Source organism: Micromys minutus (genome assembly GCF_963924665.1).
Source record: "Micromys minutus genome assembly, chromosome: 4".
NCBI lineage: Eukaryota > Metazoa > Chordata > Mammalia > Rodentia > Muridae > Micromys > Micromys minutus.
Window position 1 is genome coordinate 84,720,989 of NC_137973.1, and position 13,255 is coordinate 84,734,243.

General features: G+C 40.7%; 1 protein-coding gene across 1 annotated transcript in view; it reads left to right on the forward strand.

Annotated features, from left to right (window-relative positions):
• The window catches only part of SLC44A5 (solute carrier family 44 member 5), a gene marked incomplete at both ends in the record, with an annotated part of 261,515 nt that overhangs the window by 155,372 nt on the left and 92,888 nt on the right, over positions 1-13,255 (forward strand). The window contains one exon of the mRNA XM_080915589.1: positions 11,686-11,734. Within this exon, the coding sequence (XP_080771715.1) occupies positions 11,686-11,734 (49 nt within the window). The remainder of the gene's footprint in view (positions 1-11,685; positions 11,735-13,255) is intronic.

Below are 13,255 nucleotides of genomic sequence, written 5' to 3' on the forward strand. Positions count from 1 at the left end.
TCTTAAAACTTAGCTATTTCCCTTAGTTACTGAAAAGGGAAGCTTTTTATTTTACAATGGTGAGCAAGTTATATTGGAAATGTAAAAAACATTTAATACATTCTGATACTTATTTTTAAAAAATAACAATAAAATTCACGATTAAACTGTTAATACTTAGATTACTTTGCTTGTGGAAAAACGGCAGCATCTCATCTGAAAGAACACTGCTGTCATGGCAACCCACAGAGCACAGATTTCAGCAAAGCACAGGCTTGCCTTCAATTTAACCATTAGAGTGAAAAGAACACCTCAGTTTTTCTCTTCTGTGCCTGCAGAACTCTGAAGAGATTTAATATTTCTAAGAACAATACAGTCACAGGGGTGGCTTTATGATTAAGAACAATCACCCGTGTCAGGCAGCCCACAAATACCTCCAACTCCAGCTCCAGAGGTTCCCACACTGTCTCCTGAACTCTACAGGTCCCTGCACTCACATATGCACAAAGGCACACACAGAGCACATACATGTGCACACAATTAAGGTTTTAAACATCAAAAAATAAGTAATTAATAGATTGGAAGGGTGCTGAGTGGCAGACAGGCCCTGTAGTTGACCCACAGTACCACATTTGTGGAAAAGATCAGTCCACACAATAATCTCAGCACGTAAGAGGTAGAGGCAGGAGGATCAGAAGTTCAAAGTTGTCTTTGGACACAGTGAATTTGAGACTAATTCCTACCTATATGAGACCTTGTCTCAAAAACCACCAAATTACAAAAACCAAATATATAGCAAATAAAAACCAATGAAGAACATTATTTTAAGATATTTTAATGTATTACTAAGGATTCTTTACTGTATGAAGGTATTAACAGTAGATGAGTGATTATTTTTGGATTTGCTTTGGATCTGTGCCATTTAGTTTTAAATCTCAACTTGCCACATTCTGGAATTATGTGGGAAGAGAATCTCAGTTGAGGAATTGCCTACATAAGATTGGCCTGTTGGCACATCAGCACAGAGGGGGGGTTGTCTTGATTTTCATTTGAGGTGGTAGGGCCTGGCCCACTGTGGGTGGCTCCATTCCTTAGGCAGGTGTTTTTGAAGTGTGTAACCTAATTATATTATCAGCTGAATATACAGCCAAGCAGTAGCAGCGTGTGGTTGTTACCATGATTCTTTGGTTGTGATGTGAAATTTTAGTTGGAGGACACCCTGTGTAGCCTGTCATCTAGTTTCTGTGTTAACGTTCATGCATCAGTGAATTTCTATGACCTAGAAGTATAAGCCGAATAAGGCCTTTGCCCCCCTACATTGCTCTGGTCAGAAAGTTTTATTGCAAACAATAGAGATGAACCTAGTACATAATCATCTTGAATTTATCACAGGTAGAGTTGATTTACAGGAAATCACAGCACATATGTGTCAAAACATTATATGCTTGAGATATGTAGTAATTAATTATTACATATTTCAACATATTTTTCAAATAAGCTTCTTAGGTTATTTGTGTATTAAAACATCACATTATGTATCTGGAACATGCAACATATAAACACACCTCTTATTTTTACATTTCCAATAAATTTTAATAAGCCAGGAAAGTCAGGTAATAGTAAAAATTCAATGCAAAGTTTGGCTTTTTATAAAACAAAAATGGTTAGTTGAGTCTTAAATATGTGAAATGTGCTGTCGTCAGAATTGCTAGGGATAATTTATGTCTACCAAGAGCGACATGGAATGGACATGTACCGAGCATCAGTAACTTATGACTATCCCCATGCTTCACATACATGCTGTATCCTGATTGACATCAGGTACTTCTTCACAGGAAAACTTGACTTCTCTAACTCTTCACTTTCTGCTTTTTTCTTAGTCTATTAAACTTACTAGCTAAGAGTCAGTTAAACATTCAAGTAAAAATAAAGAAGTTTATAAAGTAATCTGTATCTTACAAATAGCTTTCTGAGCAATAGTCTTTTCTTCTGAGCAATGAATCTCCCCATCTGAGCTTCTGTGACATGGAGGGAGCACAGAACTGGAGACAGGTTAGTGCAACGTCCACACTGAGATTCAAAGGCACTCTTCATGCCACACGGTGCCTGACAGTGACACATGATGTATGAATGTCTGTCACATGCCTTGTCTTACAATGTTTGAGAACAAAATCACAGTAAGGTGAATCTATCTGATCTGAAAGTGTTTTCAACTAAAATTATCCTCAATCATAATGCATTCCATTGACACATGGAATTTCTTCACCTAATGTATGCATCTTTCCCCCATGGAACAAATTCTCTACCTTGTCACAATGGTCAAAAAAGTCACTTTTTCAAAACTCCACTTTCAGTGCCTCCAGATGTTCATCTCCAGCCCTGCCTACAAAACGAGTCTGTCTAGGGGTCTGTGTGTGTCTGTTTCTTCTTGCCATCCCCATGGAAGTGAAGGTTGCTTCCTTCAGGAAATATTATGCTTTAGCCTTTTTACTTATTAGTTGTAGGTTGCAATAGGGTTTTATTTAGTCATTGACATTTTACATATGCATACAATATATCGGGAGCATTATTTCCACCCTCCTACCCCCTTTCACCTCACCTGGATCTATACACTTTCATCTTCTCTCTACCCCATTCCCTCTTGCATTGTTCTAGATTTTTGCCCAGATTTGTAGTAGCAGGTATGAATTTCTTCCTGTGGCACAATTCTCAAATCCAGTGAAAAGATGACTGGTTAACTCCAAAATGGTTATGCCAGGTTACACCAGTGGCAACATCTTGACTGGCAGGTTGGTGCTGTTGTCTGCAGGAGCCACAGTTGGATGACACTATTTGTGTGTTTTCTCTTTCATCAGCCTTCACAGCATCTTCCCTCACTGTGAGGAATGGAGGCTCCAAGCTTTGTTTCAGCTTGACTTATCTGAGCACTGCAGCACCAGCATGTGGTGCCTTCAGCCACAGGGTCTTGCTGTTGGGTTCTGCCAGCTATTACTTTTAAGGCTCTAACCAACTTGCTCATGCTTTGTTCTCAGGTTCTGTGAGGTTCTGAAAGGCAGAGAGATCACTGCTGGGGACGGAGAATAACAGGAGGTATCAAGGCATGGTGCCTGGTACTATCTCCACCATTGCTAATATTTAGCGTAACAGTAATCTCTTTTGTGATTGGGTGCAGTGTTCTGTACATATTTGTTTGGTCAAGTATATTCATAATGTCTGTTAGTTTCATTATTTCTGTTTAGTTTCTGTTGGATGACTTGTGCATTTGTGGAGTGTTGAAGTCTTCCACTATTAATGTGTGGTTTAGGATTTAGTAATGTTTCTTTTACAAATGTGGAGTCCTGGCATTTGGTGCATAGATATTCAGAGTTGAGAGTTCATTGAGGTATACTTTTCCTTTGATGTGTATAAACTGTCCTTCCCTATCTCTTTTTATTGAGCTTTGGTTGAAAGAGTACTTTAGTAGATATTAGAATGGTAACTATAGCTTGCTTCTTGGGTCGATTACCTTGGAAAATCTTTATGCGGTTATCCACTCTGATGTCATTTCTATCTTTGATGCTGAGGTGTGTTCTTGTATGCAGCAAAAGGATGGATCCCCTTTTTTCATTCATTACATTAGCCTGTGTATTTTTATTTGTGAATTGAGTCCTCTGATGTTGGGAGATATTAATGGCCAATGATTGTTAATTCCTGTTATTTTGATGTTGTTAGCAATAGTGTGTATGTGTGCGCGCACATGCTTCCCTTCTTTTGGTTTTGCTGGTGTGGCATTACTTCCTGTGTTTTCTTGGATCTAATTAACCTCCTTGAGTTTAAGTTTTTGTTCTAGTATCTTCAGTAGGGCTAGATTTATGGATAGATACCGTTTACATTTGGTTTTGTCATAAAATATCTTTTCTTCTTCTATGGTGATAAAAAGTTTTGTTGGGTATAGTAGTCTAGGTTGGCATCTGTGGTATCTTAAAGACTACATGACATTTGCCCAGGCCCTTCTGGATTTTAGATTTTTCCATTGAGAAGTCAGGTATAATTCTGATAAGTTTACTTTTGTATGTTATTTGGCTTTTCCCCTTGCAGCTTTTAATATTCTTTCTCTGTTCTGTGCATTTAATATCTTAATTATTATGTGGCAGGAGGATTTTCTTCTGGTTTAATCTATTTGATGTTTTGTTAAGTTCCTTGTATATTTATAGGTATCTTATTTTTTAGCTTAGGGATTTTCTTCTGTGATTTTTGTTGAAAATGTTTTCTGGACCTTTGTGCTATGAATCTTCTCCTCCTCTCCTTCTTTTCTTGTTGTTGTCATCATTGTCATTGTTGTTGTCCTGGATATTTTGTGTCAGAAACTTTTTAGATTTGATATTTTCCTTTACCTTTGTACTGATTTCTTCTATCATATCTTTCATGCCTGAGACTCTCTCTCCCTCTCTCTCTCTCTCTCTCCCTCTCCCTCTCTCTCTCTCTCTCTCTCTCTCTCTCTCTCTCTCTCTCTCTCTCTCTCTCTCTTTTGTATTCTGTTCATCTGTATTTTCCTTTTTAACTGGGTTTCTTTTTATCTCTAGGATTGCCTCAGGTTGTATTTCTTTCACTGCTTCTATTTTCAGGTCTTCAGTGGTTTCATTCGTTTTCTTTGCATGTTTGATTACGTATTCCTGTATTTCTTTAAGGGATTTATTCAGTTCCTCTTTAAAGGCTTCTATCATCTTCATAAGATTGAATTTGAGATAATTTTCTTGTGCTTTAGCTGTGTTAGGATATCCAAGGCTTGCTGTAGTAGGATAGCTAGGCTTTTATGGTGCCATATTTCCCCGGCTATTGTTGATACTGTTCTTATGCTGGCCTCTTGCCGTCAAGGTTTTGTGGTTATTATAGGTTTAGATGCTGATTTCTGAGTTTATTGTTGTTAGATGGCTGTTTTTGTTTTTGTTTTTCTTTTGTTTTCTGTTGTTGTTGTGACATCCTGGGGTTCTTGTGACCAGTGAGTCTTCAGGTCCAGTAGGGTGTTTCACTGAGGTGTTTGTGGCCTGCACAGCCTCTGGGATTTTGGGGTCCTAAAGTTGTCTCTTGGATCCCTAATAACAGCAAGGCCCAGGGTCTCTGGTGCCTGTGTGGCCTCTGGAAAAGCAGACAGGGTTGTGGGACAGGAAATGGAGCATAAAATATGAAGCAAAGTTTACTATTTTATGTGCTTTCAGAGAAGTTCACAGGCAAGGGCTTGGGGTGGGGTCTTACCTAGTGATCATGGTACTGACAGGTCTCCAGGAAAGCAGACAGAGTTTTGTATGAGGGAATGGAGCACAGGGTATGGGGTACAGTTTAAGCCCCTATTTTAATTTGGTTCGTATTGTTATTTTCACTGAGAAACATATTTTTGTTTTAAAAAAAAAAGCTCTTTCTGGATATATCTTGCTAACAGGTCTTACAATTTGCTTTCAGGTGAATGGTGTTAAATGTGCATACATGAATTAAATTAATAAACTTGCATTATTTTTCTTAATCTTCATGAGTTATTCAAGCCGAGGGACTTAATCTTCATAAGTTATTCAAGCTGAGGGAGTTCTTTTGTATGAGGATAGCACACTTACACTGTTAACTATAGTAACAACTATCTTGCTTTCTAATAATTGATATTAGTGGTTCTATTGTCATAATAGTTACATGACCAAAAATCAAAAGTTTATAAAATATGACCTAATTTTAGTTTTAAAACTTAATTTGAAACGGGAAATGTGGATCGCATTCACCTAGCTACGCCATATGAGAGAGGAGCTCTGAGGCTCTTCATCTGGCTTCTGTGTCTCTTTATTGGGGAGATGTGATCAGGGAAATAAAAACATTTGCATTACAATACAAATTCTGCTAGCATTTATGGTGGGTTGGAGCCATTATGTGCCAGTTGTCAGGGATATATGAGATCAGCTAAATCTTACTTTTTGACAGAGACAGTAGAATATTCTGAGCTTAAATATAAAGCAGCCAGGACTTACAACCAGAAGGCAATAGCTTCTTGGGTAGACTTAACAATGACCTATCAGCCTGCTTCTCACATGGTAATATACCTACCACAACAAACAAAAAGGCAGCCCAGATGCTCTAAAACCAGTTTTAGCTATCTTTAATGTAAGGAGCAGAAAACTACAGGATCAACACAAGCCGTTAGCAGCTTTCAATCTCTATAAATGCTCTCCTGTGGTTTGACAGCTAACTGGTCTACCTTTCTATCTTTTTGTTTTTTAACCTGTTGATATCTGAGTGAGTTAGAGTATATCAGCATGCCATTCTGTGCCTCGGTAGTCCCACTTATAAAACGGCATGGTGACAAAAAGATATTTCACAGACATATAGGAGCGTTAAGTAAAGAAGAGCTGTATAACTTAAGAGAATGCAGTTTACATTATATTCTATCTGGAATATTGTGGAGTGGGACATTGAAGTATAAAATGCTTTTACATTATATTCTATCTGGAATATTGTGGAGTGGGACATTGAAGTATAAAGTGCTTAGTGGTCTAGACAGAAATGAACACTTAATTTTTTAAAATGAGAATTTAAGGTCATCCCTCTTCTTTTACTTTCTTGAATGTTGTTTTTACAACTTGAGCTAGTTTAAAGAGAGGAAAAGTGGTCTAAAGATATCACTTAGTAGAGTATCACTTGCCTAGGATTTCCGTATCACACACACACACACACACACACACAAGCATGAAATGTGAAACTCAGCAAGACACTGCCATATTCCTGGTGAGATTCCACCTCCTTCTCAGGTGGGCCAGGCAGGCTGGTCCTCAAGCTCCGCCGTTCTATCTAAATATCCTTCAGTTCGTTCTTGCCAAAAAATCAATTTCTCTTTTTTAAAAAAATCAATGCATTTATTTATGTATTTTTATATTTATGCTTATGTAGTTCTGGGGAGGCATATGCCATGTTGTGCTTGTAGACCCTTAAAGGACAGTTTTCTGGAGCCGATTTTCTCCTTCCACCATGTGAGTTCTGAAAATCAAACCCAGGTCATTAGGTGCAGATGGCGGCCATCATCTTTGCTCACTGAGCTATCTTGCTGGCTCCAAATAACAGATTTCTCTAAATCTCTCATCGCTAAGGTTTATATCTTATAGGCCCTGTTTCCTACTCACTATTTTAATGTTATGCTCCTGGGATAAAAATGTGACCAGCCCAATTCACCCATGAGTTCAGACCAGGCCAAGTTGCCCATGGCCTGGGAACAGGCAGAAGGAAGAGGTAGCATTAGAGACCTGCTTCTGTGCACTGTGACACAGGGACTCAGTGTCAGATAGAGTATGCAGGCACTCCCAAAACTATCTAGTGACACAGCCATACCTGTAGCTCAAATAAGAGATGCTGGTAATGAGTCAGAACCTCATCTTGCAATTCATGGAAACAAGGAATCCACCAGGAAACACTTGACAGGCTTCTCACTGGAGTTTGTCTTGTGACATTGGACCCTGGGGTCAGTTTGGTTACCATTAAATGGACAGTGAGTTGACTTCTGGTGGACCATTCATCAACGAAGTCACTGTGGACATGGTCTTGGCCTCTCTGTGTCTCATTGTCTACATCTGTAAAGTGAAGTAAATGACAATTTCTAACACACCTAGGGTCAGACAACCTAGACAAAATAATAAGTAAAGCATTTCATAGAATGCGGCATTTGATGCTGAGCCTGTGTGAGATGATATTATTGTCATAGTAACAGTGCTATGCACATGGCACATCTGAGAAGTTTCTCTCTCCTTGACACCAATTTTACAACTTCCAGTTTTCTTGGGGCTGTGTTCTAAGACTCCAGTTTTTATTTTCCTTTTGAATTTAGTGCTACGGTTTACTCAATCCAGTATAAACTAAGCGTCATCATTTCAACATACAATATACTGATGTAAAGCATTATTTTATTGTAAAGCATTACTTAAGAGATTTTTAAACTGTTCCTTTTAAATCTGGAACTTAAAACATTTTTAAAGTTATTTAAAATTTTCACACACACACAAACACACACACACACACACACACACACACACACACCACTACATTCAATTAATGCTTCCTATATATCATGTATCTACTGGAGTATGAGAAACATACTCATGGTCAAACCCTCAAAGATAAACAGTTCACCCCCTCCCCTATGCAGTCATAAAAGGCCAAGAGTTACTGGACTATGGGGTGGAGCCTTGTAAACCCTTCTCTCATCCACGATGCAATAACTGGCTTGATCATGCACCTGTTTGGGGAGGCAAGCCACCACAGCCGCTGTGTACAATGTGTGCAATAGCTCAGCCATGTCCAGAGATAGCATTTCATATCTTTCTCTTCATCCTCTAGCTGTTACGCTCCTTCTGACTCTTACTCTGGAATGTTTCCCACAGACTCTAGTTTTCATGTTGAACACTCAGCCAAATACCACTTCACCCCCAAAGAGCCCGAAGCAACATTTATATATTCTGTCTTAGATCTATTTTACAGATGATTATACTTGCATAATGCTCTTGTATTAATAGCATTAGCAATTAAAAAAATCAGCCTTCTTTAAACCTAGTATGAGACCAAAATGATAAAGGATTATAGGTTGCAGAGGGTGGTGCTTAGCTTTGTCAACTTGATACAACCTAAATCACCTGGTAAGAAAGTCTAAATGGGTAATTGTCTGCTTCTTGATGTCCTCTGGGCATGGCATGTCTTTGAGGGGTTTCTCAGTTAATGGATGTGGGAAGACTCCATCCACTGGGGGAAACACCACTTCCTAGTCAGTGAATTGCAAACTATAGAGAAATTGAGCTGAGCAAAAGAAAGCAGGTGAACATGTGTGCATCCATTTCTCTTTGTTCTTGACTTTGGATGAGCTGTAATCTGGACTGCAATCTGGGACTGTGAGCTAAATAAACCACTTTTGTCCCTAGGTCGCTTTTAGTCGGAATATTTTAATTCTAGCAGTAGAAATGAAACTAGATCCCAGAGAACCTGGAATCATTTGATTTGGGATCATCTTTGCTCTCTTTTACCTTCTAAATAGTAATATTTAGTAGGTTACGGTTGTCCTCCACATGTGACTGTAGCACTTCTAACAAGTATTGATTTAGCGCACTAAGATTAAAGAACTGTTCTAATGCCTGGACCAGTGCTAATTTACCCTCGAGTTAACTTATAGGATAGATACAGCATTGGTCCCATTCGGGAATACAGACAAAAAGACTTGAAAAGTAAGGAGTTACCTGCTCCTTAGCAGTAATGAGCTGCTGCAGAGTCCCAAGCCCAACCGCTAGGGTACATTCCTGCATCTTGTTAACTTGAATCTTCCATTCCTTCTTCTCCATCACAATTTAGCTGTGACTCACATCACCTCCCACTGCTGTTACTGCACTAGGATCATGTTCTTCAATGCAACCTGCACATGGTTGTTAGATTTCTTTGGCTGGGGAGTTGGGTGCAGTGGTTGTTGCTGAGGATGGATCACAAAGACTTGTGCACGCCAAGCCAGTGATCTCCTCTGGAACTGTGTGTCCTAGACTGTCCTTTGTATCGTGGTTTCTCTTACATCATTACTTTGTTCAAAGTCTGTCTCTAATTCTCTGTGGTCTATAATGCACGAAGTAAATTCTAACCCCCTTTTTTTGTCTATATGTATCTGATTCTACATCACCTATTCAGTTTCATTTTGTGGTCCTTCTATCTCATTATGAACCACTCTGGTGACCTGGCTTTTCCATCACTCTCACAGAAACGTTCTTCATTCTTATCTTTTTCATTTTCTTTCATCACTCTTACAGAAATGTTCTTCATCCCCACTTCTCTCATTTCCTCCATCACTACAAGTTTTGTCTCTGCCTATCTTATAAAACTTTGGTTGCTTTGTGAGCCTTCCTTACTGACACTCCCATTGACTATGGCACTAATGCCATAGGACTTTCGTCAATGTCCTTGCGTGCCTCTATTGACCATACTTTGCCTGCAATATAGGTTTGTACTTTTCTCCTTGTGTTGAAGACAGAGTGTGGCTCATTCACCTTCCTGACCCCTGTAGTGCCTCTGGCCACACAAAGCACAGAACAGGTACTCATTGAGTTGCAATATATATGACTGAATTCTAGTTTCAAACTGTCATTTTGCCCCCTCTCCATGGATGTTCACATGCATGCACGCACTTGTGCATGCACTTAAGGTTGTTACCACACCTAAGTCTACTTTTGTTCTAACTTAGTCTGCTTCTGTTCTAGTAAACACATTAGGCTTGATAGTTTGTAGTTTCTGACTACAGAGCTTATTTCATACCGTTTAGACACCTCAGAGTCCAAGATCGAGGCACTGGCAGGTTTGGTGTCTGGACAAGGCAGCTGACTCATTCCAAGGTGGTAGGTTTTTGCTGAGTCTTCCCATAGGGAAAGGTGGAAACTTGGAGAGCATGCCATGAAGAGAGAGCTTTGTAAAGGCCAGGTAGCTCTTTGCATCTGTTGCCTGTGTGTGTGTGTGGGAGGGCATTGCTACCATTCAGTCTATGATTTCCTTATTACTTAGTCACATTCAACAGGGCTCACTAACCCCTCCCCACAGCCATAAAAATCAAGAACAGGGACTGAGGAAATTGGGCTATACTGGCTTTGGACCCAAAGTGTTACCAACACGAATGAGGGATGTAAACATTCAGACCATGTGACTTAGTCCTTCATTGTTTGATATGGAGCACTCCTTGTTCAAATGAAAGTAGACATGGACTTGCTGAATGCATCAGTACGCAGACTCCGTTCTCTAAGATGGAGACTGACCATGCCTTGCACACCTTCTGGATCTCCTCAGATCGTTCTGTGTATGACAGATGGTTTGTGCATACGTACAGGCTGCTTGGCTCCTGGATTTCTATCACAAATCTATGGTGTCGCTGTCCTGTCTTGCATGTACCCACTCACAGAGGCCTCTGAGTTCTCTAGTGTGCTTTCTCACTTTATGAAACTAGAGTCAAATAGCTGACACCCAGAAAGTTTTCTTCTGTGCTTCTAAAATCTATCTTTGATTCAGGACAAATTTTGTAATAGACCAAAATGTCTAGAGGAAGAGGTTGGAGCACTTGTAGGGAGAAGCCCTGAGGTTGGAATTTGCAACTTCAGGTCTTTAGCCAGAGGAAACTTTTCAGAAGATGCTACTATAACTGGTTACAGACAAAGGCCATTCCTTTGTTGAAAACCCAAAGGGCAAGAACAGGAATATTGTAGCACCACCATAGTACAACAGTGTCTGCCAGTAGATCTTTAAAGAAGCCTACACTATGCAGCTGATAGGGCAGAGTCTGCACAGATTGATAACTGGATTGAGTGAAAGCCAGAGCCTGGCTACTGAGAATAAGGAAGAGCTGGGTAAAGTAGCACCTTTGGTCAGAATGTGCATCTCACAGGTCCTCAGCCACACTGGGCCCCGACACAGGTTAGAACGGTTGAGCGGCTTTATAGGGTTCTCCGGATTTACTCTCCCCAACACATTTTCAGAGCTGATGCTCTAGGCAGGAGAATATTTTCACAACATATGGGGAATGTGACCCCTGTGGTCTTGCCTCTCACTGGGAGAGACCAGGGCACAAAATAAGGATTTAGCATTGGATTTAACAATGGGCCAGACAGGAAGGTTTTTCCTTGATAACAATTTATGTTAATTTATTTGCTACTTTGGCTTTTATACTTAAAAAGATCTTTGTTTTAAATGCAGGTGACCCAAGAAGGTATGACCCAGATTTCCGGGGACCCACTGCCAAGAGGTAAACAACTTTCTTTCTAATGAATGCACTTTAAAAACAAACAAACAAAAACAAAAACAACCACCCAACGTTTATTTTGGGTGCATCGTTTTTGTAGCTCATGGAGAATTTTCTCTCTTGTCAGGGACAAGTACCTCACTTCTGCCTGAGCATAACCTTATTTCTGTAGAGAACGTACAGAGAATAAATCTCTCCTTGAATCATGAACACTGTTCATTCAGCAAATGATCTGTCTTTAGTCACTAGACAGAGAGCTTGTGTTTGCCAAGGGAAAACCCCCGAGAAATGCTTTGTGCAGCTTATCTCTCCCTGTGGAGGCTGGACTCATTCAGGTGGCTATTTTGTGTTTCTGTGAGCGCTGTGACTCACTGTGGCCAGGGCAGAGTTGCTATGCCAACCTCTTCCGTGCCAGGCATGTGTGCCACTTGGCTTCTGGAAGCAGGGAGCGTCTCAGAGCCTGTCTTTCTCCAGCACATCATGGGTCTGTAGGACACTGGAGCGCTCCGGGGAAATAACTGTGTGACATTTCAATCTCAGCCAATACTTTAACCCTCTCATGATTTAACCTTCCCTCCGTTCCCAGGCTTCCAGCCAGTCAGAGACACGGCTGTGGGTGGAACAGCTAAACAGGAGAAGATTATACAGCTGGCAGCTGTTTTCTGCTGGGCCTTGACTTTGATTTTTGGCAGTTGCCCGTCATAATAAACCGTGGTGCACGGTAATGGCCCGCGCTCTTATTTGCGCTCGCCAATCATCGGGACGCGGGACGCGAGCAGCCGCTCCTGTGATTTCCTCAAATCCCCCAGCTTTAAGCAGCTTATTTTAATTCTGTAAAATGTCAGGGCGTTTGTTCAGGCTCCTCATCCGCAGGGCCACTTCCTTAGGAGAGGGGTCTCTGTCACTCTCTCTGTGGTAGTAACCCGGGAGTGCAGGCAGCCTTGCTCAGCGTGGTCACTAATCGACAAGGACTGAAAGTAGCCTGTTGTCCCTCAGGGACCACTAAATATCCTTGAGTGTCAACAGGAATAATAATTACAGTAAGCTGCCTGTCACATTTAGACAGAGGCATTATGGATTTCAAGTGTTCCTGGCCACAGAGAAGGCAGCTGAGATAAGCCTGGTTGGTTTTATGGAAATAAATTGAGATCTCCCCACCTTTGTGTTCCATCATGTGGCCACATGTTAGTCTCTAGTGAACCCCGAGAATGGCAGTGGTTACACCAGAACCTAATAAATCGTGTGCTCAGCAGCAACGTGTCATTGGAACGTCCCTGTCCGGTGGCATCACAACAACCACGTTGTCCTCATACGGCTTCCTTGCACTGGAGTTGTGTAACATGTTGAGATGCACATGTGCTCACTGTTGGTTTACAGTAGCACACTGCAGTATTCAGTGCAGTGTCATGATGTTCAAATCTGTGGCCGAGCAACACGCGGTGAAGCCATGCAGTCATATGAGCCTATGGACCGTTAGCCTAGGGATGCAGTGTCGCACTGTCAACTACCCAGGCTCACGGAACT